At 45.5% G+C, this 25,204-nt stretch overlaps 1 protein-coding gene and 1 long non-coding RNA gene across 2 annotated transcripts; one reads left to right on the forward strand and one right to left on the reverse strand.

Moving 5' to 3' along the window:
• Positions 1-14,931: 14,931 nt before the first annotated feature.
• Positions 14,932-21,207, forward strand: LOC309376214 (phospholipase A2 inhibitor and Ly6/PLAUR domain-containing protein-like; the record flags this gene model as incomplete). The annotated part of the gene is made up of 3 exons (XM_081922487.1): positions 14,932-15,000; positions 18,632-18,778; positions 21,056-21,207. The coding sequence occupies exons 1-3, from the start codon at positions 14,937-14,939 to the stop codon at positions 21,205-21,207; spliced, it is 363 nt and encodes a 120-aa protein (XP_081778613.1). The 5' UTR covers positions 14,932-14,936.
• LOC309376254 lies at positions 20,771-21,702 on the reverse strand. The gene is made up of 2 exons (XR_014171118.1): positions 21,259-21,702; positions 20,771-21,227 (listed from the first exon to the last, which is right to left on the reverse strand). It is a non-coding gene; the product is annotated as an uncharacterized lncRNA (long non-coding RNA).
• Positions 21,703-25,204: the final 3,502 nt, after the last annotated feature.

The following is a 25,204-nucleotide window of genomic DNA, read 5'->3' on the forward strand; positions in this document are numbered from 1 at the left end:
TCTTAGGTTTCACACCCTAACACCCCCTCTCGCTGGCAATGCAAAAACAAAATTACTTCAGACCCATTTCTTCACAAAAGTTTTCATGCCGCTGAAACCCAAGCGGTTTTGTAAAACCATCAGCTTGATTTTCATGACTGGGACAGTAATTTAATTTAACAATTCCTGCTTTTACCGTTTGACAAACATTTTGAAAGCGGATATCCAAATGTTTTGTGCGACCTTTAAACTGCCCATTTTGTGCTAACTTAAGACACGGTTGATTATCACCCCATACAGTGATTGGAGTGATGGCCTTTTCATACATCTCTTGTGCCAAGCATTTGTAAAATTCTAGATCTCTACATAACTCAGATAAGGCACAGAACTCAGCTTCTGTTGACGACAAAGCAATCAGGTTCTGTTTCTTGGATCTCCACCCAATCAGAGAGTTACCAAATTTTATTACACAGCCAGACACTGATTTTCTATCCTTTAAATTTGCCCAATCACTATCTGCCCAACAAGTAATCTGTGCTTGTCCTTCAGAAGATAATTCAAGGCAAAAATCTTTGGTGTATTGTAAATATCTTAACACTCTTTGAATTCCTTTCCATGCATTTACACTAGGTTTTGAAGCTTCTCTGCTGAGTAAGTTAACAGCGTAAGCAATATCTGGTCGACTCCATTGCGAAACATGAAGTAAGCTTCCCAGTGCTGACTGAAAGATTTCAGCACGCTTGAATTCAGCACTATCCTTGAACTCATTGTCTTTTACAAAACCCATTTCCATTGGTGTTCTAACACCTGCACACTCCGTCATGCCAAACTTTTTCAACATTTGCAATATCTTGCCTTTTTGATTCAGTAGAAAACTGCCATTTTTGGTCCTATCTATCTGAACACCAAGATAGACCTTCACATCACCAAGATTCTTAACTTTGAAGTGTTTATTTAACTCTTTGGCTAGTTTTTTTTACTTGTTCTTGTGTCTTTGAAGTATAAATCAGGTCATCTACATAAACAAGCAAAGATTCTTGAGCATCTCCTGAACCTCTGAAATATAAGCAATTGTCAGCCTTGCTCCTGCTAAAACCAATGCCTACCAAAACGTCATTCAAACACTCATTCCAATTATGAGCAGATTGCTTGAGTCCATAAATAGATTTATGTAGTTTCCATACCTGATTTGATTTACCAACTTTCAATCCTGGCGGTAGCTCCATATAGAGCTCTTCAGCCAAGTCTGAATGAAGATAAGCTGTAGAGACATCAAATTGATTCACTTTGAACCCTTTCTGAGCAGCAACTGCTAATAGTGCCCGTAGGGTTTCACTCCTTGAAGTGGGCGCATAGACTTCGGAATAATGTAACCCCTGTCTTTGCGTAAAACCTCGAGCTACAAGCCTTGCTTTGTACTCTGGTTTCCCCATCGCTGTTGTCTTTATCCTGTACACCCACCTACAACTTACTGCCTTGGTACCTTCTGGCAGTTTGGTGATGGAAAACACACCCAGTTCTTTCATAGAATTCAACTCTTTTTGCATGTTTACAAGCACAACAATCCAGAAAATTTGGACAGGGTTTAATGTTACACTCCTCAGCTAAATCTGGCATCTTGCTTACATACTTAAAGCATATATGAGCTAACCTTCTGTGTAGTAGATGTACACAACCTGTATGAGGAGCCTTATTTACACACTTAGCTTGCGCTTCACCTGTTGAACATCTACCTGCTGCTAACTGCTCTTCATCCAAAACAAAAAGCCCATCCTCACAGGGAATTTTAACTAGCTCCTTCCCCTGTTTCGAAATGGTGCACACATCATTTTCAAACTCAACCTTAAAACCACTTTTTACCAGGCATGACACACTCAAAAGTCCATTCTTCATTCCTGGAAGAACAAAAACAGGAAGGTTAGTTTGCAAACAGTTAACATAAATTGTGCCTTTAAGGTTCATTTCTCGTTTACTATTGTCTGCTATAGTCACAGTTTTTGCAACTGGCAATGTCTTGCAGTTCATCAAGCTGCCACTAGATGTCACTGGAACTAAACTGTGACTTGCTCCACTGTCAATTATCCACTTCAAGGTTTGTTGGCTCCTTTTAGGACTCTGTTGTGCTGCCATTGCAGATAGTCCCTTATCAGCACCTGCTCCCCCTCTGGATCGTTGATTCTTGTAGTTCTCACGTCGTCTTCCCCTGTAGCTCCGGAAACTGGCCTTGGACTGTTGAAATTCCTGTTGCTTTTCTGGACATTTTGCTATCAAATGAAACCTGCTGCCACATCGAAAACATGACTTGCTGGCCATAGCAGACACTTGTGAGGCTTCCTTACAGCTCTGCCTGCTAGTTCCCCCACGCTGGGAATTATCTGAACATCCAACCCTTGGGGTATTTGAATTATCAATACGTTTTCGATGATGTTGATATTCTTGCTCACACAATCTACCAGTCACATAATTCATATTCAGCTGGTCCTCTGGCAAAACTTGTAAAGTTAGTACTAAGTTTTCAAACCCTTCATGCAGGCTGCTAAGCAGAGTATAAACTTTAATATTTTCAGGAAAATTCACACCTAGAGATGACAGTGGTTGAAATACTCAGTCATCTGTGACGTGTGTTCAACCACACTATCCCCTGGCTTCAGTTTCAACTCATACAAAGCACGTATAATGTTCACCTTCTCTCCGGGCGTGGCTCTATGGTGAATTCGCCTAAGAGCTTCCCAAATTTCAAATGCAGACCTTAAATTTTCCACATGAGGTAATTGGGAATCGTCTATCGATACCATCAACATGCATCTAGCTTTAGTGTCCATTTTATCATGTTCCCTGTTCTGAGCATGTGCAGCAGCCTGTTGCTCTGCTGTGGCATCTGCTGCAACAGCCACAAACGGCTTTCGCCTCTGGACATAGTGAGCCCACACTTCTTTGGCTTCCAACCAGACTTGAGCCCTCTTAGACCACTGCACGTAATTAGCAGAGTTCAACTTTGTAAAGGGAACCTGGAAATTTTCCACTGCCATTCTTGGGGTCTGCTGCTACTCCCTCTGTGTGCCCTTGCTTCTCTTTCCCCTTGGGATTTGTTTTACTCACTTTTCAGACGCCTCCAGCCTCCTCTGAAGCCTTTTAAACTTTTTTTCCCCTCCATCTCTTCACTAGCAACCTACCACCGTCCTCTGTTTTTATTAACAAAACAAAAACACAACGGGAGGTTAAGCTAGCCTTTTGCAGCTAATGAAGCTGTAAATCTTCACTTACGCAGCTCTCTCAACTTTCTACAGCCTCTCAGTTCCTTTAAGAGCTGGATTTACGACCAAGCCGGTCTTCTCTCATCCGAAAGCTGCTTTCACTTTCTCTGCACACAATACAGCTGTAGAAACGTAGAAGGAGCCATAACCTAAGAGAGTCTGTGTACTGGTCCAGTAAACGCTTCCACTGCGCAACCAGCAACAGTTCTCTTTGCAGAGCATTAATTAAGTCCAGTGCAGAGATTCTTGTTGCAGTACAAGCTTCAGAGTCTCAGCAGCAAAGAAATAACGACACAGGGAAGCCTGTCTTTCTCCAAAGACAGGTTTATTGCAGAAAGATAACAGAAACACCTCCGGAGCTTTCAGACATTTTTGCTTCACGCCCCACAGGCAGAGAAAACAAACACTCTTTATATACTGAGCAACTTAACAACTTAACGAGCTTGACTACTTAAAGTCACATGACATTGCTAACTTGCCAGCGTCTTAGGTTTCACACCCTAACAGAGATGACCTCCTCAGGCAGCAGGATCCACAGAGCCAGCCTCCAAGGAATGCTTTGCCTTCGGCTGCTGCCGCTGCCACCAACACAGTAGTGCCCACCTTGGAGGCTGGAAACGAGTGTCAAAGTGGGGAATTACCACACACACAGGACTACGTACTTGCCTTTAGCAATCCCCCACCCTGGTGTATACTGTTGTATACAGCACTACAAAGAATTATGGGAGTGGTAGTTTGTTAAGGGTGCTAAGAGTTGGTAGGAAAAACACAATCCACCTCACAGAGCTACGGTTTAGCAATCAACCCCTACAAAATAGCTCTTATTAGCTACCATTTTTTCTTAGGTGAAATCGTAATGTCACCTAGAACTAAGCACATCTTTTTCCAGAAGAGATTTTTTTAAGGAGGAAACTTCTAAGAGTTTTCTTTTTCTTCCCCTCTCTAAGAAAGAGGGCCATTTTCTAGAATTTCATCACCATCTTGTGTGTTTCTGTGGCTACCATTTAGTCTCTCAGAATGCCCTCCAATGGTGCTCAGTGCTAAGCCCAATTGCTTAAAGCAGTATCCTTGTGCTTGAAATGTATGCTGTGAATGTGGCTCCAGTCAGAAATCTCCTGCACCATGCCTTAATGTAGCTGAGAAGGAATGGAGCAAGGCTGCAGCACTGTACTTGGAGAAGTGCTGGGAGTTGGTACACATCCCTCTTGGAAGGGGGAGCACAATTCCCACCCCTCACATACAGCCAGATGTGGTTTGAAGCTGCAAACTAACTGCAAGGTTGGGGTGCTGTGGTGATTGCTTTACAGTGCCTGAGCCTGAGGAGAGAGAGGACAATGGGCTGAAGTGTCCAAGTTGCACCTACTTTGGAGCAGATCAGTGCCGAGCTCAGAAAACCGTCAGCTGCAGAAATGACGAGGACCACTGCTTCTACTTTGGGGGTAGCATCGGTGTTGGTGAGTCTCTGCAATCAGTGAGTGCAGCTAGGGCCCCATCTGCCCTATGCATTTAAAGCAGTATCACGCCACCTTGAACAGTCAGGAGCCAGGAGGAGGAGACCAGGAAGCCAGATACAAAGCAGGAGAAAGAGGCAGGAGAAGAGTTGCAGGACGTCCCTTTTTCTTCCCATCCATCCACCCTCCCTCAGAGTCTGGAGAGCTCTGGAGACCCAGAGACGGTCATAGCTTTGGAAACTTGGGGTCCTCCCTGCACTTCCACTTTTCCCATGCCTAGAAAGCAGAGTTCCTGATTGTTTTCCACGTGCAACATCCTTTCTAGGCATGGGTCTGATTGGTTTTGCCTTGCCCCACTGCTTTTCTCCCAGGAAATCTGCAGGCGAAAAACCAATTGCTTATTGTTCCAATTCTGCACCGAACCACAGGGTTTTGCCCAGGGTAAAGCAGCAGAGCAAATAGAAGAATGGATGAGCCCTAGGTGCGTTCAGAACACAGAGCTACCATTTCCATGATTTTCTTGGAAAAGGGGTTGATTGTTAAACCACTCTGGGAATTAGGCTTAGCCAAGGGAGGATGGTTAATGCTACTCTGCTGAGCAAGACAAGTTCTTGTGACTCACAAAACTTAGGTAGCTTGTAGTCAGGCCCAGGCTGCTGCTGTCACCCCCCAAAGCTGGACCAAGTTGGAACAATCCTAATTCTCCATCACTTGAACTAAGAACTGAACCATAGAGTTTCCCTGGAACCTGAAGTGGAGCCGGCAGAAATGACTGCTCTGTTAGCAAGTCTAGATGTGCCCCAGGGTGACAGATAGATGCCAGGAATATACTGGTGACAGCCAGGTGCATTATCAAAAAAGTGTACCATATTGTGCTGTTCTGAAAACTACAAGATCATTGATAAACCTTGATGAATTGCTGCCTGGAACCCTGTAGCTGTTTATTCCATTTTTTCCTAGCAACTCCATAAAGCATTTTTGTTTAGACACACCTATCCAGACATGTAGATCAGGATGCATTCCATTCCCTTTTGCTATTCATTCTAATGAGTTTTAAATATTTTAATGGTTTTAAATGCTTTTATACCTAATGTTAATATTTCTTGTAAACCCCTAGAGGTTTTTACTGCAATCAAGTGGTAAATAGATATTTTTAAATACAAACACATCTCAACAATTGCACCTTAATTTTTGAGGGGCCAGGATGGAGACCTTCAGGCCCAGGGGCCACAGGCATCCCTCTAAGACCCCCTCTCTCTCTCTCTCTGGCCTTTGGGATTCTCCTTAGCCACACCTCCTCTCTCTAGGCCACTCCCCTCACAAGCCCCATTTCATACCTATCTGGTCTGGCCTGACTGGATTGCCCACAGACATGTTTGTGTGGTTTTTTTCCGACAGGGACTTTTACGCTAAAGGCTGCTGCCCGAGGCTGTGCAACGGCAAGTATGTGTCACTTCATTGATGGAGTGGCAAAGCTTGTGAATGAAAATATCGGAGCCGGGACCACTAGAGCAGAGTGCTTCAAAAAAAAACACTCTGCCCATGAGCTGTAACTGAGAGAGAGCGCATGTCTCCAGCTCCCAGAACAACCCACAATTTAGGAAAATTGGCTGCCTTGTGAAGCCTCCCAGCCTTTATTGCCAGAAGTCTAGAAGCTCCTCCTCAATGACAGATTGTATTTGACTTTCATGTTCAAATGAGGTCATTGAATCATGTCCAATATAAATATATATGCCAAATAATGAGTGTTGTATTGTGTGTTTTTTTCCAAATGCAACATTTGTTGGGGGGAACATTTGCCAGGGATGTAGTAGAGTCAGACGACTGGGAAAGGTCTGACTCTGAGACTGAGAGAACGCAGTCACAGGCAGAGCCAGAGTGGGTGAGTTGAGCCCTGCACCCTTCAGAGTTTCAAGACATTTTAGAGCAGCAGACCCAGGAAGCTCACAGTCTTGGAATGAAGGGGGAGACCACCTTGGGGGGAGTTGCTAGGCAACCTGGAGGAAAGCAGCATTCAGAGTACTCTTCTTTAGAGAGTGGGGGTGAAGTCTGCCCACTTTCTCCACAAAGCAGGAGATAGGAAAGGGTTAAGATGCAACAGAAGGACAAGAGGGGAAGGGCCGGACACTGTTGGCCTTCATGTTGCCTACACGGCAGGGACACAGACTGGGCAATTCTTAGCTGAGAATGGCAGGCTCATGCCACTCTCTCTGTGTTAATTGTTAATAAACCTACCATAAATCTTCCAAGAAGCTCATTAATTCTTATCGGAGCTTGTTTGGGTGCCTGAGATCATTACATCTCCCTAAGAAAGAGGACTGTTTTGTAGAACATTGTCCACCATTGTGTGTGTGTGTGTGTGTTTGCGCGCGCGTCCGTGCGCGTGCGTGTGTGTGCGTGGGGGGGGGGGTGGCTACCATTTTGTATCTTGGAATGTAGCCCTGAATGAATGGAGCAAGGGTGAAGCACTGCACTTGGAGAAATGCTGGAAGTTGATACAATTCCCGCCCCTCACCTACAACGAGATGTGGGTTGTATCTGCAAAAGAAATACGCTGAGCAGACTAACGACAGGGGTTGTTTCACATTGCCTGAGTATGAGCAGAGGATGCCCAATGGGCTCAAGGGCCCAAGTTGCTTCTCCCTCATGTCAGATAGTTGTGTGGCTCAACTATAAAAATAAGGAGGATCGCTGCTTCTACTATGGAGTCAGCATCAGTACTGGTGAGTCTTGTATAACGGGGTGCAGCATTTACAGCAATATCATCAAAAATGGTGGGAAATGTAGATTCTTAAGGGGGGCTGAAAGTTATTAGGAGACCCCCCTCAATTACCCTCACAGAGTGTCAGGGATGGACAAGGCCCCAAAGGGGATGATGTGTGGGCAGAGCAGGCAGGCGCAGAGGAGCTGGGTGGAGGATACGGGGAAGGGGCATAGGAGCTAACTCCTAGGAGCCGTGGGGGCTTTTGTGCCCACAATAAAATATTTGGGCTGGATTCTTCCCCCCCCCCAAGTTAATGGGCATTGCTATTCTACACTGCATCATGTGATCAGTTATGCAGGGTAGGGCTTGTCTGTGCCGCCACAATATCTTATTCTAGGCATTGCAGGGAAAGAGCTAGTGATTTCTGGGGTTCTGTGCCACCCGTGAGGCTTCTCCTAGTGGTGTTCCTGGAGAAGTATGAAGGAGGAGACCAGGAGAAGGAGGAGACAGTAGAAGAGCAGCAAGGGGTGTGAACTTTCGTGTGCATGTACACTTCTTCAGATAGTTTGGAGAGTTTGTGGTGCACCCACAGGCAGTCATATCTTTGGAAACCTCTAGATCCCTCCCTCCACTTCCATTTGTCCCATGCCTGGAAAGCACACTTCCAGGTGGTTGTCCACTTGCACCATCCTTTCCAGGCACAGGGCTGATTGGTTTTGCCTTGCCCCACTGGCAGTGGTGGAGCTTCATGCTCCGACACCGGGGGGGGGGGTAGAGAGCAGGCAGGGGCGGGGCTGGTCGCATCCCGGGGGTATGGCGCACCGCACGTAGGGGCACGTCCTGGGAGCGTGGCACCCAGTGTGTGCAGGGGGACAGCCATGATGGCGCACCGCCGGGTTCACGCTGCTGGGAGCAGTGCGCTCCCCCCTCACATGTCTTCCTCCGCCAGTGCCCACTGCTTTCCTTCCAGGAAATCTGCAGAAAAACCTGATTGCTGATTGTTCCAATTCAGCACTAAACCACAGGATTTTTCATGAGGGAAAGTGATGCAGAGGTTTGCGTGACACCTGGCTGTGTTCAGGACACAGAGCTACCATTTCCTTTTTTCTTTTGAATTTTTTTATTCAATTTTTCCTAACACATTTCAATTTAAACATATCATTCACCTTCACATTTGGATTCCCAGAATCCCTTGACTTCCCCCCACCCCTCTCTGGCTTCCATATCTATCCTTTATTTGAGCTTATCTTTATTTTTTCCAGTTTATTACGGTATATCTATTATTAACTTTTCCAATATATTTTGTACTTTACAAGTATTACTCTAATCCTGCCAAAGTTTTTAGTTGTTCTCTTAAATACTTTATAAATTTTTCCCATTCTCTCTCAAACTTCTTCTCGTCCTGGTCTCTCATTCTCCCAGTCACTTTTGCCATTTCTCTCAGCTGGCAAAAAAGGCTGCTCTGTTAGCAAAAATTGGCACCTCTGTTGGAGGCGATGGGGTAGGCAGGGCACCCAAAGGTGTGCTGCATGGGAGCCTTTTATAATTTGCTTAGGGTCAATTTGTAGAGCATCCCATTTCAAACTTGGATTTTCTAGAAGCATCTGCGAGAGACAATTGGAAAGAAATAGCTACATCTGCTATAAAAATAAATAAATCCTGCCATTCCTTATCAAAATGATGCATTCTAACATATTTTTGGCCAAAGGGGTAATATAAGAAAAGAAAATCCTATAAGCACCAGATTTGAAAGCTAATACTTCAGTAATTTCTTTAAGAATCAATCAACGAGTACAGCAAATTTTCTTCTGCAAAGGCTCCACAAGGAAGTAACATCTGCCTTGACTCTTGCATTCCTTGTTTTCCACTGCATTTCCTTGTTTTCCAATAATTTGGCCACCTCATGAGAAGGGAAGACTCCCTGGAAAAGACCCTGATGATGGGAAAGATTGAGGGCACAAGGAGAAGGGGGCGACAGAGGAGGAGATGGTTGGACAGTGTTCTCGAAGCAGAGGAACAATGTACCACCTGCACCCCCCTCTCCTGGGCCCTGTGGAGAGACAGTCAGTGGCTGCATTTGGCCCCCAGGTCAGAGGTTCCCCACTCCTGGTATAGATTACTAAAGACCTCCATACTTTCCCAATTTTATCTCTCCTTTGGCTTCTCTGACTCAGTCAAAAGAAGAGCTTGGTGATTTGAGAAAAAAATTGTGAAACCATGTTTCTTCAGCAAGTACATTGTGAATCCACTCGCCTTCAGTGGGTACACTGGGTGAGCAATCAAGATTTGGGCAAATGTTAGATTTCCCACAAGCTTCAACTGACTAGAGCTTACATCAGCCTGCTGAACCATGAGGATATTTCACCCCTCCCATTGCAAGAATCTGCTGCTCTTCCAGAGAGGAGGGGATTTTATCTCTGTTATCTCTGTGTAGATAAGGTCGCTGCAGAAAGCAGCTGTAACACTCAGTGCAGTGCAGCGTCTCCATTTGTATATAGTTTGTATAGTACAGTAGCTGTTAGTGAATAAAAGAAGATATTGTCGAGAAGATGTTGTCGTCCGAGTGATGTATGCTCTGCTGTATTCTGCTGTGCACGGCTGTCTTCTGGAAGTGAGTTCGGTGCTCACAGCTCTGAGTTGTGAGTCCACAGCGCTTAGACATGTACCTGAAGAGAAGGTGTCTGGAAGTGCTACCCCAGCTCGCCTGGCCCAGTTGGGGCTGAAGTGGTTAAGCCCAGTCAGTGGCACTGGCTCAAAGGCGAAGCTGACAAACCAGGTCAGCTGTTCCAGAACCCTGTTGTCGCAATGGCCAGCAAGATGACTGTGCAAAGCCTCAAAGCAGGAGTGGACAGCAACACCACTCTAACCCCTTATGGTTCCCAGCAACTGACATTCAGAGGAATACTGTCTCCAACACTAGAGGAAGAACATGGCCAACTTGATTAGTAGCCATTGATAGCCTTATCCACCATTATTTTCTTCTAATCCTCAACCAAACACATCCATGTTGCTGCCCATTGTTACTTCCTGTGAGCAAATTCCAGAGTTTAAGTATGTGCTATTTCAAGCAGCACTTTCTTCCATCTTTCTCAAATCTTCAACATTCACTGTCATTGGCTGCTCACAAATTCTTGAAGGCTGACTAAACCTCAGGGGTGCAGGGAGCTACAAGAATTGCCCCAATTAAAGGATCTCAGTGCTTGAGGTGTAGTATAAGGGCAACAGCGCGCCACCCACCCATGATTACTGAGCCTCCCCCAATTTCCTGTCCCCTCCCCCCCCTTGGTTTTGAGAGATCGTGGGTTGGCGGCTGTTGCCCAGGAGCGGCAAGGTGCAAAGCTCTTCTTTCGCACCCTGTGAAACTCTCAAAGGGGACGGGGGCAGGAGATCAGGGGAGGCTCAGGAGTCACGGACGGGCGGCACGCCATTGTCCAGGTGTGCAAGGTGCACGGTTTCTCTGCTGGGCAAGATACGGAGGGGTGAAATGATTTTGATCTTCTCGGCCAACTGGAGCGGCGGAGGAGCTGGCGCAGAGCTGGGCAGTTGAACGTTAACAAGAGCATGTCCCTGATGGCCAGGAACTGCAGAAGTCAAATTGGAGCAGGGAAGCCTTATGTTCTTTGAAGTTGAGGCTGCTTGAGTTGAGGTACCTCAGTTGAAGGGGGTTGGCCCAGATGCCCCTCAGAGGTCCTTTCCAAATCTGTGATTCTGTGATCGTCCCACAGTCGTATTCTCAAACTTTGCTTCCAACGCTACCCCCCAGGTTTCTCTCTTCACCCAGACTTCTCAAGACAGCAAAACAGCTGATGTATAGATGTAATTAGGGATAATAAAGCATGTAATTTGTTCCAATGGGCTTTTGGGAACGGACTACTTTAAATGAAGAGCTGGTGCTACGATGTTTTTATTGCAATCATTGACATGGTTTTAATAGGGCGTGGGTGGGTGGGTGTTGTTTTAACTCTACCAATGTTTCGCCAAAATGTTGATGAGCTGGCCAGGTTTGATGGGGTTTTTGCATCTCCTCAGGATGATGAAAATCAGAGCAGACTTTAAAGAGTTCCTATATCAGGAATGAGAAGCTGTGGTCATCTAGGCCAGTGTTTCCCAACCTTGGGTCTGCAGCTGTTTTTCAATTTTTCAATTTTTATTAAAGATTTTCTTAAATTACAAAAGCACAAGCAATCTCTCTCTCTCTCTGTCTGTCTGTCTGTCTCAGATAATAGAATCTAGATTAGTAGGGACATGAAATTGAGGCTGGCACAGATTAGGAGGGACGTGTCCTTGGGGAACTTGGAAGGGGGAAGATATTTAATTTGTTTTCAGCACTGTGCTTTACATTATGATATAGCACAATTAGAATTCTAGCAATTTATGACACTGTCCTGAATCCGTTGTTCCTGGGTGCTGGCAAAGTGCTCCTTGACATCATCTGTAAATTCCTCCAACGAAGCCTCTTCATGCATCAGTTCCTTGCTTGGCCCAGTGCTGTTCTCAAACTCCTTCCTGGCTCTTCAGCTCTCTAGAGTGATGAAGACATTCCTGATCTCCTGCCTCCTCTTCACCCTGCTTCCTCCAGGTGAGCAGAACCACAGCTCCATTAAAGCAGGAGAAGGAAGGAACAGGGACTTGTGGCTCTTTTGAAAAGTAGAGGAATAAACCATATGGTCAAGCTACAAGGGATCCTCAATCATAGATTGTTTGTTCCCAATATTTATATTTGTTTTTATTTAACCAAATACATACTGAGAGGTTTAGTATCCCAAAGTCCATTGGGGGAGTAAGGGAGGCAGTTGTCCACGCTTGGATAAACCAGAATCCTAGCTTTCATCTACAACAAAGAATATGTTTCTTGCACTTTTTTCTGTTTGTTTACCTCATTGCCCACTCAGATTCTGCAACTTCCTTTTGTCTCTGCTACTCACCTCAGGTAGGTGTTTTCCCCATTTTCTATCTGGCCCAAAGAGTTTCTCTTAATGGCCTTTTTAATGAGTTAACGACTGACTATCATCAGCCTTACATAGGTTAGATCTCAATGTTGAGCCTACCAAGTGGCGATAGCAACATCAAAAAAGACTTACTTCACTGCCTCTATTGCATCTGCAGAAAATAGCAGCAGGAGACTCTTTCAGGTGGTTTGCAGTTTAACGGAACCATCTTTGCCACTAGGGCCTTGTAAAGACCCCAAGATCTCCTACAACAATAAAGTATTTTGCAGATAAAGTTGCTCAGATTCAGAAGGAGATGGACTCCACTGTGGGAGCAGGGTTGGGTGGGAGAGTACTAGAGTCTTGTCTAGTCGAGTTGCATGGAATCAATTCCAATCTGTTACCTCTGAGGATGTGGACAGGTTGCTTGGACAAGTGAAACCAACCACCTGTCTCCTTGATCCTTGTCCATCCTGGCTGATAAAAGCAAGCCGGGAAGGGCTGGGCAATGGGCTATATGGGGTGGTGAATGCTTTCCTCTGTGAGGGAGCATTCCCAGACCCGCTGAAAGAGGTGGTCATTAAACCACTTCTTAAAAAAACATCTATAGACCCAGCCAGTATGGCCAACTATCGCCCAGCATGCCTGGAGGATGCGGACCATTTGGATCCCTTCCAATGAGGATTCAGGCCATATCATGGGACTGAAACTGCCTTGGTCATGCTGGTTGATTTTCTTCGGTGGGCAAGGGAAAAGGTGAAAGCTAGTTATTCCAGTTCCACTGAGCTGCTTGCCCATAATTCATTTTCAATTCAATAGGCAATATGTTAAAACTCATCCTTCAGGTACTCACATATTAAAGCTTAGCCCCTCCCCCACCTCCTCCATTAGGTTTTATCTCTTCACCACTTCTCAAATAAATATACCTTTCCTTTTTAAGTTCTGCTAGTGCACATGTGGAGCATCTTTGACAAACTCCAGTGCCCATCATCCAGAGCCATTGGTCATGCTTTCTGGAGCTGATGGGAGTTATATTTCAGCTACTTGTGGGGTGTCAAAGGTTTCCTCATACCTGCCCTACAGGTCCTCTCTCTCAGACTGCAGGAGCCACCTAGGACAATCATTCCCTGGTCTCTCCAAGACTCAGCCCCCATTCACACACAGCTTAAGATCTACAGAGGAAATATATATAGACAGCACCGCATAAGTGAAAAATGGCCCGTTTGCTCCACTATCTTGTTGTCACCATGGTGAACCAGATGCCTATGGGAAGTTCGCAAACAGGATCTAATAGTACCTACAGTGTTCGAGAGAGAAAATATCTCTTGAGGCTGGAAGCCAGGAACAGACTTATTAACTCCCTTGAATTTATCTATACCTTTTCTTACGCCATCCAAGTTAGTGGCCTTCAGGAGGAACTGTCATGTTGATGTACCTTAATGTACCCATTTCCCATATGTGGATGGTGCTAAGGTTTTGTAAACCCATCTCCCCATGTCTGTAGCGGCCTCTCTGACATGTGAGTTATGTCTGAGTCAAGGAAAAGACTGCAAAAACGCCACCATTCAGGAGTGTAATACGGCCATAAATCGGTTCTGCGTATCTGGCATTGGAGACGCCAAAATGGGTAAGTGAGAAAAACTTTCAGCCTTTTTGACCACCAAAACGTGAATTCCCAGACTCACTTTCTAAGGCCATATATTAGTAATAAACCACAGGATGTGGCTTTTCATAAAGCAGTGTTCTAGATCCTGTATTGCATGTAGGAAACAGAAGGAAATTCAAGTCGGTTCACATTTGAAGGTGAGCTTACCTACTTGGCTCTTTTCAAAACAATATGCAAAGCCAAACAAAGCCTTCCTTCCACATCCACACTTCTCCCATTTTTGCAATCCAGTTGTCCAGTTGTGTAATTTATATTTTATTCTAGGTCTGTTCCCCTGCCAGATGAATCTAGAAATACCCTTTTGCCATTCCTTGAGGTGTCCTGTCTTGCCTATCACCTGTATCAACTGGAATATAAACAGCACTCTCTGCTGGTGAATTTTCATGAGGACTTTTCAAAAGTTCTCCATCCCTGCCTCACATTCAACAAATAGATAAAACTGGAGGCCTCTCTTTCCACTCCAGGCCAGGCCAGCCCAAGATATTGTGACACCTCAGGAGAACCATCTAATGCTGCCCACCGGCCAGGCAGGGAAGAAGGGGGGTCTGAAGATCTACATCAGGAACAAGGGGGTGGGAATGGGGATCTACACTGGAATTGTGTGGGAATAAGATGTACGTTGGCAACAAGCCTGGGAGGAGACCAGAAGCACCTCCTAATTGCCAAGAGGCCATTACAGAGGCAGCATTTGGAGGGGCTGCCGAGGAGGTGGAAGATCTGCCCTCCAAGAAATAAATCACAGCTGCAAAGGTGGCAGCAGCCTGAAATGCTTTCATAGGAGGCTGCCCCTGTGGAATATTTTCTCTTGTGTGGGCGAGCCATATCTCCAGGTGTAGTTATTTCCTTCCAATTCTTTCTTCTATAGGTATTTTTGGGAGAAAATTTGTTTTCAAGTCCTGTATCTATGCACTGTATTGCATCAACGGCTATTCCAGTGCCACCATAACATCAGCTATGTACATGTTGATCAAGACTTACTGCTGCAACACAGATATGTGCAACAGTGAAACTCTTGAACGTAAGTAGCAGCAGCAGTGGGGGGTTCAAGTGGGCTGGTTGCCCCAGGTGCATTTGCTTCCCTCTCCCTGCTGGGAAGACCCCTCCCCAGACCCCACCAACATCACTGCCACCCAGCCCTGACAGGAGCCGTTTCCAAGCAGGGCAGGGGCAACTCAGCTTCCCCTTGGGGAGAGGAAGAGAGGGGGCACCATGGGGACACCATGGAGGTGAAGGGCAGCCTTCTCGGCAGAGTCTGCCTCCTTCCCACTGCCTCCAGCCCTTTTCAAAGTGAAGACAGAAGCTCGGGTTGGGATTTGAACTGAGAACCCCAAAGCTTGAAGTTAGGCTGGGCTGAACTACATGTTGAGGCCTCCTCAGGTGTGACTGGTGAGGCAGTATGATGCCTCTGTATTGGCCAGGCCTTCTACAAAAATCCGCAACGTGGGCTCCAGCCTTTGCCAAGGGATCTGTGCATTCTAAGAGGATATCTGCATTACATAATAACATAGTAAAACAATAGCAAATATAAGAAACCCAAACCTATGTTTAAATACTATAAATATAGCACAAACACTTGAACAGTATGCAGCACCTGTTAGCAAAAATAACCAGGGAGCTTGACAGTTTTAACTTAGTCTAAGAAACACCCCTCTCCTGATATTATTCACAGTCCCTCTCCTGCAGCAGCTTCTGATATTTACCCATTTCTCCAAAGAGCTCAACATTTTAAACTCAAAAAATCCTGTGAATCAGGTCAGGCTGAGAGATGGTAGCTGGCATAAGGTCACCCAGCAAGCGTCATGTCTTGAGCATGGATTTAAACCCTGGTTTCCCAGATTCTAGTCCAACCGTCTAACCACTACACCACACTGTCTCATTGGTTTCCCAGAGCTCTAACCCTTCCTCCAAAACCTCCTCCTCTTTCCTCTTTCTTTGATGCATTTTTAGAACTATTTTTAGCAGGACAGACTCCTTTCCCGTTTCTGTGCGAGGAATTTAATTTAATTTATTCAGGTTTGCATCCTTCTAAAGCAAATGCTAATAAAGCTTTATTAGATACCATGGGCTCCTGCGCCACCTACACAAATCCTTCCCTCACCTCTTGTTCCATTTTCCCTATTTGAAGATGTTGTCCTAAGCCACTATTAGCCCTATGGAGGAAGGGGAAAGCAAGCAGTTAGTCTGGGTGCAGAGCCAGCCCACCCATGACGGCTTCGGTCTAGTAAACCTGAAGGAGCGTCTCCACCCCCATCATTCTGCCCGGACACTGAGGTCCAGTGCCGAGGGCCTTCTGGTGGTTCCCTCGCTGTGAGAAGCCAAGTTACAGGGAACCAGGCAGAGGGCCTTCTCGGTAGTGGCACCCGCCCTGTGGAATGCCCTACCACCAGATGTCAAAGAGAAAAACAACTACCAGACTTTTAGAAGACATATGTAGGCAGCTCTGTTTAGGGAAGCTTTTAATGTTTAACAGATTGTTGCATTTTAATATTTTGTTGGAAGCCGCCCAAAGTGGCTGGGGAAACGTGGCCGGATGGGCGGGGTATAAATATTATTATTATTATTATTAGGCAAGGTGAGATGACCTCCTCAGGGAGCAGGATCCACAGGGTCAATAGAGGCAGCTTCCAAGGAATGCTTTACCTTCTGCTGCTGCCGCTGCCACCAACACAGTAGAGCACACCTTGGAGGCTGGAAACGAGTGTCGGGGGGGGGGGAATTACCACACACACAGCACTACGTACTTCCCTTTAGCAATCCCCCCACCCTGGTGTATACTGTTATTTACAGCACTATAACAAAGAATTATGGGAGTGGTAGTTTGTTAAGGGTGCTGAGAGGTGATAGGAAAACCCCTATTCCCCTCACAGAGCTACAGTTTAGAAATCAACCCCCACAAAATAGCTCTAATTATCACCATTAGTCTCCAGCACTGAACGTGTTGGCCTAGTGTGGGGCACCAAGTAGAGTTTGGCTGTCTGGCTGGTGTACTGACCACCTAGTGGTGCAGCAGCCACTCTGTCTGGCCAGTTGGATGTGGTGGCCGGCTGGGCCTTGGAATTCCCTAACCTACTGATAGATAGATAATTTATTACGGTCAAAGACCAGCTCACATAACATAACACAATAAAAACAATGTTCATAATGATAAAATATACAATTGGAGCAGATGGCAGCTCATGAGTTAAAATTAAGATATATACATACAACCGTACAACTGAGATTTGGGCTACCATAAAAAAATTGACCCTGAGGTGCCTCAAAGGGCAACTTCAGCATTTCCCTAGTAAGCTATTTTATTCTAGAGGATGATCTGCGCCTACAAATCTGGGTGCAGAATCTGGCTACCAGCCAGGTTGTCTTATGATCTTTGCCTAAGAGGAGAGAATTAAGTTTAGACTTGTCTGAAAGATCGGCGAGCCTCTTCAGCAAAGGATCAATGGTGTCTCTACGAATCTCAACATAAAAAGGACATCTAAAAATATATGTTCGAGGCTTCCTATTTCCCCTAATGGGCAGGTGCAAAGTCTCTGTGTGTACGGGACCCTTCTATAGGACCCTCCCAGAACGAGTGAGGGTAGCAGGCCATGAATTTTATGTCTTACCGCCATAATTTTTCCCATTGTTCCATTTAAATATTATAACCCAAATCTTGTGCCCATGTCACCATTACAGCTTTCACTTGTTCTTCGTTTACCTCCCATTCCAATAGGGGGTCGTATACACGGGAGATATATTTTCCTTTACCTTGTATCAATGCTTTTTCAAATTCTGATGTTTCTTTTGCAAGTCCTGCTTTTTTATCAATGGTTAATCTTTGATGAATTTAAAATATTGCAGCCGGTCTGTTAGGTGCCCTTTAATTTCTTCATATTTTTTCAGTATAGGTTCATCCTGTTGTCCTTCTACTAATAATCAGTATGTGGCCCATTCCCCATTCATATTCTTTTTCTTAACTGCCTGTGCTTCTGCAGGTAAGGTCCACAGAGGGATCTTACAGGTTTAACCTGTATTTTCATTAACTGTTTTTTTTTTCTTTTACTTTATATTGTAATTTTATTGGTGTTAGCCGCACCAAGCCTGGTTCTGGCCGGGGAGGGCGGGGTATAAATATATTATTATTATTATTATTATTATTATTATTATTATTATTATTATTATTATCATCATCATCATCATCATCATCATCATCATCATCTACCATTTTTTCCTAGGTGAAATTGTAATTTCACCTAGAACTAAGCACATCTTTTTCCAGAAGAGATGAGTTTTCTTTTTCTTTCCCCTCTAAGAAAGAGGGCAATTTTGTAGTATTTCATCACCATCTTGTGTTTTTCTGTAGATACCATTTTGTCTCTCAGAATGCCCTCCAATGGTGCTCAGTGCTATGCCCAATTGCTTAAAGTGGTATCCCTGTGCTTAAAATGTATGCTGTGAATGTGGCCCCAGTCCGAAATCTCTTGCACCATGCCTTAATGTAGCCCTGGATGAATGGAGCAAGGCTGCAGCACTGTACTTGGAGAAGTGCTGGGAGTTGGTACACATCCCTCTTGGAAGGGGGAGCACAATTCCCACCCCTCACATACAGCCAGATGTGGTTGGAAGCTGCAAACTAACTGCAAGGTTGGGGTGGTGTGGTGATTGCTTTACAGTGCCAGACCCTGAGGAGAGGGAGCTCAATGGGCTGAAGTGCCCAAGTTGCTACTCCTTCACAAGCGATCAGTGCCAGTCCAAGAAAACCGTCAGCTGCAGAAATAACGAGGACCGCTGCTTCTACTATGGGGGTAGCATCAATCTTGGTGAGTCTCTTCATCCGGTGAGTGCAGCTAGGGCATTTAAAGCAGCATCACGCCACCTTGAACAGTCAGGCTTACCCAAAAAATATGTTGGCAAGGGTGCTGAAAGTTATTAGGAGACGCTGCTCCCCTCACAGTGTGTCTGGGATAGTCAAGAGCTCAAGGAGGAGGGATGGGTGAGCAGAGGAGGCGGGTGGAGGAGCATCCAGGGGAGGGGCTAGTGATTTGTGGGTTTCTGTGCCACCTGTGAGGCAGCTCCTGGTGGTGGTGGAAGAGAGCAGTCAGGAGGGGGAGACCAGGAAGCCGGATACAAAGCAGGAGAAAGAGGCAGGAGAAGATTTGCAGGACATCTCTTTTTCTTCTGATTCATCCACCCTCCCTCAGAGTCTGGAGAACTTGTGGTGCTCCCAGAGAGAGTCATAGCTTTGGAAACTGTGGATCCTCCCTGCACTTCCACTTGTTCCATGCCTAGAAAGCACAATTCCGATTGGTTTTCCACTTACACCTCCAGCAGAATAGATGAGCCCTAGGTGCGTTCAGGACACAGAGCTACCATTTCATGATTTTCTTGGAAAAGGGGTTGATTGTTAAACCACTCTGGGAATTTGGCTTAGCCAAGGGAGGATGGTTAATGCTACTCTGCTGAGCAAGACAAGCTCTTGTGACTGACAAAACTTAGGTGGCTTGTAATCAGCACCAGGCTGCTGCTGTCACCCCCAATACCAGACCAAGCTGGGAGTTTGTAATCCACAGTCTTAGTTCTCCATCGCTTTAGCTTGAACTAAGAACTGGACCATAGAGTTCCACTGGAACCTGAAGTGCAGCAGGCAGAATAGACTGCTCTATGAGCAAGTGTAGATGTGCCCCATGGTGGTGGACAGCTGCCAGGAACATACTGGTGACTGCCAGATGTATATCGAACTAGTGTTCCATATTGTGCTGTTCTGAAAACTACAAGATCGTCGATATGCCTTGATGAATTTCTGCCTGGAATCCTGTAGCTGTTTATTCCATTTTTTTTCCAGCAACTCCTTACAACATTTTTGTTTAGACACGCCTATCCAGACATGTGGCACGTGAGTGGCGCTGTGGGTTAAACCACAGAGCCTAGGACTTGCCGATCAGAAGGTCGGCGGTTCAAATCCTCACGACGGGGTGAGCTCCCGTTGCTCGGTCCCTGCTCCTGGCATCCTAGCAGTTCAAAAGCACAAATTGCAAGTAGATAAATAGGTACCGCTCCAGCAGGAAAGTAAACGGCATTTCCGTGTGCTGCTGTGGTTCACCAGAAGTGGCTTAGTCATGCTGGTCACATGACCTGGAACCGGTATGCCGGCCCCCACAGCCAATAAAGCAAGATGAGCACCGCAACCCCAGAGTCGGTCACGACTGGACCTAATGTTCAGGGGTCCCTTTACCTTTACTTTATCCAGACATGTAGATTGGACGCACTCTATTCCCTTTTGCTGTTCATTCTAATGAGTTTTAAATATTTGAATAGTTTTGACTGCTTGTATCGCTAATGTTAATATTTCTTGTAAACCCCTAGTGGTTTTTACTGCAGTCACGTGGTATATTGATTTTGTTAAATAAAAATACATCCTAAAATTTGGATCTTAATTGGGGAGGGCCCCTAATGTCTAGGGACCAAAGGCGTCCCTCTAGGACTCTCTCTCTCTTTGGCCCTTCGAATCCTACTTAGCCACACCTCCTCTCCCTAGGCCACACCCCTCACAAGCCCCACTTTATACCCTACCTGAACGCTTTGTCCTCACTGGATTGCCCACACACGTTTCTGGTTATGCCCTTCTTTTTGAGGGAGAGAGTTTTGGATTCCAAAAGTGTGGGAAGGTTTATATAATTTAGCAGAGTCCCCTGTTTGAGTTTATGCAGGAACAAGCAGGTTGCTAACTCGTTTGAGTCCTGTCAATAATTATACCTTCCTGGTTGATAATCTCTTTCTGTCCCTCTTAAACAAAACAAACATGAATCTGAATAATATTAACATAAACTACTTTACTATCAGATTCATTCAGGTTTACAGAGTTGTTCCTGAAGGCAGGCTTAGGTTACATAACAGATAAACTATATACTAGATAGTAGTGAATCATGAGAAGACTGCATCCGAGCAGTTACCAGTTAACCCTCCTTGCAGCAACCGACCAACGGGCCAACTGACAAAACTGCCTGCCACATAGAGGCAGTTAGTCCTCTCGCGGAATGTTGGACTTGACTTGCAGCTTTATATCCCACAAAAAGCACCTGTGTGTTTCTTTCCAACAGGGGATACCAAGCTAAAGGCTGCTGCCCGAGGCTGTACGACGGCATATATGTGTAACTTCATCAGTGGAACAGACATTGCGATTCGAAATTACAGCGTCCTGACCACTAGAGCAGAGTGCTCCGTAGCAAAACACTCTGTCTATGAACTGTAGCTGAGAGAGAGAAAGCAAATCTTTTCCAGAAGAACCCACTTCCAGAAGAACCCACAACTTCCAGAAGAACCCACAATTTAGGGAAATCGGCTGCCTTGTGCTTGAAGCAGGGGAGGTCTCAGCCTGAAGCCCCCCAGCCTTTATTTCCAGAATTCTAGAAGCTCCTCCTCAAGGAAAGGCTGTATTTGACTTTCATGTTCAAATGAGACCATTGAATCATGTCCAAAATAAATATATATGGCCAATAATGAGTGTTGTATCGTGTGTTTTTTCCAAATGCAAAATTTGTTGGGGGGAACATTTGTCAGAGATGTTGGGGCATAGGAGCTAACTCCTAGGAGCTGTGTGGGCTTTGGCCCCCACAATAAAATATTTGAGGTGGCTGCCCCCCCCACGTTAATGGCCATTGCTATTCTACACTGCATCATGTGATCAGTTATGCAGGGCAGGGCTTGCCTGGGCGGCCACAATATTTTATTCTAGACATCACAGGGAAAGGGCTAGTGAATTCTGGGGTTCTGTGCCACTCCTAGTGGTGTTCCTGGAGAAGTCAGAAGGAGGAGACCAGGAGAAGGAGGAGAGAGGAAAAGAGCTGCAAGGGGTCTCTTTTTCTCCTCCCATCCACACACGTAGTTTGGAGAAACAAAATAAAAAAATTCCTTCCAGAAGAATTCCTTCCTTCCTTACAGACCAACTAAGTTCGTTATTGGTGTGAGCTTTCGTGTGCATGCACACGTCTTCAGATAGTTTGGAGAGTTTGCAGTACACCCACAGGCAGTCATAATTTTGGAAACCTCTGGATCCCCCACACACACATACACACTTCCACTTGTCCCATGGTTTTCCACATGAACCATCCTTTCCAGGCACAGGTCTAATTGGTTTTGCCTTGCCCCACTGCCAGTGGCGGAAATTCATGCTCCGGCACCAGGGGGCAGAGAGCAGGCAGGCGCAGGGATGGCGAGCACCCCAGGGGCATGGCACACCGCCCTTGGGTGGGGGGCGTGTTCTGGGGGCGTGTCACACCACCCGTAGGGATTGAGCTTCCAGGAGCAGCCGGGATCGAGTTGCCAGGAGCAGTGTGTTCTGAGGGCGTGGCACCCAGTGTGTGCAGGGGGACAGCCACAATGGCTCACCACCAGGTTCACACTGCTGGGAGCAGTGCGCTCCCCCCTCACGCCTCTTCCTCCGCCAGTGCCCACTGCTTTCCTCCCAGAAAATCTGCAGAAAAACCTGATTGCTGTTTGTTCCAATTCAGCACTAAACTACAGGATTTTTCGCAGGGGAAAGTGGTGCAGAGGTTTGGGTGACACTTGGCTGTGTTCAGGACACAGAGCTGCCGTTTCCTTTTTCCTTTTGAAATTTGTTTAATTCATTTTTTCATAACATATTTCAATTTAAACATATCATTCACCTTCACATTTGGATTCCCAGAATCCCTTGACTTCCCCCCGCCCCTCTCTGGCTTCCATATCTATCCTTTTCTTCAGCTTATCTTTATTTTTTCCAATTTGCTATATCTATTATTAACTTCTCCATTATATTTTGTACTTTACAAATATTACTCTAATCCTGCCAAAGTTTTTAGTTGTTTACAATGTTCTCTTAAATACTTTATAAATTTTTCCCATTCTCTCTCAAACTTCTTCTCGTCCTGATCTCTCATTCTCCCCGTCACTTTTGCCATTTTGGCATAGTCCATCATATTCATCATCCAGTCTTCTTTAGATGGAACTTTCCATCTCCGGACCAATAGTATTCTCACTGCTGTCATTGCCTACATTAAAAGCTTTTTCTGCTCTCTCTCAGCTGGCAACAAAGACTGCTCTGTTAGCAAAAATTGGCACCTCGGTTGGAGGCGATGGGGTAGGCAGGGCACCCAAAGGTGTGCTGCATGGGAGCCTTTTATAATTTGCTCAGGGTCAATTTGTAGAGCATCCCATTTCAAACTTGGATTTTCTAGAAGCACCTGCGAGAGACAATTGGAAAGAAATAGCTACATCTGCTAAAAAATAATAATCCTGTCATTGCTTATCAAAATGATGCATTCTACCATATTTTTGGCCAATGGGGTAATATAAGAAAAGAAAATCCTACAAGCACCAAATTTGTAAGCAAATACTTCAGTAATTTCTTTAAGAATCAATCAACGAGTACAGCATATTTTCTTCTGCAAAACCATGTAAATATTATATTTTCTTTAAAGTTTGTTGCTGCCTGTCCCTCATTTACAAGTTCAGATACTTTTTAAAGTGTCGTTTTGAGGTTCCTGGGGGAGGTTAATCAATCACAGTCCTATACTGGGGCACATTTCGAGTTTCTACTGGCTCCACAAGGAAGTAACATCTGCCTTGACTCTTGCATTCCTTGTTTTCCACTGCATGCATATAAACTACAGAGAAAAATCTCTCACCTTCCAAATCCACTGCCACATATGTCTGTGTCATAGTCAGTAAATTGTAGTGTTCAAACTCTTTCTTAGGAAAAACACAATTTTCAAAGAGTGTCAGGCCTAATGAGCACAGCAGATCATTCCCTGTGGGTCTTCCATGAAATCAACTGCCAAGATGAAAAGTCCCCGACACCCCATATCTGCCTATGTCTCCTCCTCTCCAGGGCTTTTTCCAAGACTGAGACTGTGAGCAGCTAATGTTTCCTCTGTCCTTTTTATGCCCCTCTTGGGGATTTTTCAGTGGGAGGACAAAGGGGAAGAGCTTGTTGCAACAGAAGGGGAAGACACCTGTAACCAGATGCACCAACCTGGGCCCCAGATTGTGGGTGACCACCCACCCACCCCCCCACACACAATGTGGTGCCATGACATCAACATCACATCATGCCATCACCTGCTGCCCTTCAAGTAAAGATGTGTATTGATGCTAGGAGAGGATGTATTGATTAGATATTATCCTTCCTTCCTCATGTTTGTGAGTTCAGCAGAGTGCATCCCCTTGCAGCTGAAAAAGTCTTTACCCTTTTCTCCTCTTAATAATCACGCAGATTACTGCTTGTAAAAGGTAAAGATAACATTCACTCACTCAGAATACTTGTTGAAGAGTAACAGATACAGCAGCTTTGTCCAGGCAGGCTTAAAACGGTGATCCAGTTACAAAGACATACTTTGGTCAAGATGATGATGGGGATTGAGCTTTAGAGCTCAGACAAGCAGATGGTTCTACATTGCTGGATGGATGGATGGATGGATGGGGAGAGAGAAAGAGGGAGAGGAAGTGCCCACACCCTCCCCAGAGCGGGGCACAGTGGGAGTTCATTCTGGGAAACATTCAGGAAGAAACTCAGAGGGCGTCAGCTCCTGTCATGTGCCTATCTAGCAAACATGTATTGTTGATTTGGCTGCATGGTAAATATATCACACTTCACTGGCGGGTGGCAGTCCCCTCAGAAGGCAGAGCACATCACCCGCAGGAGTAGCAAGGAATGTCTGCCTTCTCACTCACCTCTCACCTTGCCCAGTCACGCTATCTTTCACCAGGACTTCAGCACCACCTCTCTGTTTCCATGGGGACAAGTAAGCCGGGGCATGTTGGCAGAAGGGGAAGCAGAGGGAGGAAGAGGCGTCATGGCATTTTAGGTTGTCTTACACAAAATGGAAATGCTAGTCTTCACACAATATATGCAAACATTTTTGGAGGTCCCCCTTGTGACCCCAAGCAGAGGAACAATGTGACGACTGCACACCCTTCTCCTGGGCCTTGTGGAGAGGCAGGCAGCAGCTGCATTTGGCCCCCAGGTCAGAGGTTCCTCACCCCTGCTATAGATTACAAAAGGGCTCCAAAGTTTTCCAATTTTCATTCTCCTTTGGCTTTCCTTACTCAGCCAAATGAACAGCTTGGTGATTTTAGAAAGAAATTGTGAAACCATGTTTCTTCAGCTAGTACATTGTGAATCCACTCGCCTTGAGTGGGTACACTGGGTGAGCAATCAATATTTGGGTAAATGTTAGATTTCCCGCAAGCTTCCACTGACTAGAGCTTAC

This window comes from Podarcis melisellensis, assembly GCF_964234715.1.
Source record: "Podarcis melisellensis genome assembly, chromosome: 8".
Taxonomy (NCBI): domain Eukaryota; kingdom Metazoa; phylum Chordata; class Lepidosauria; order Squamata; family Lacertidae; genus Podarcis; species Podarcis melisellensis.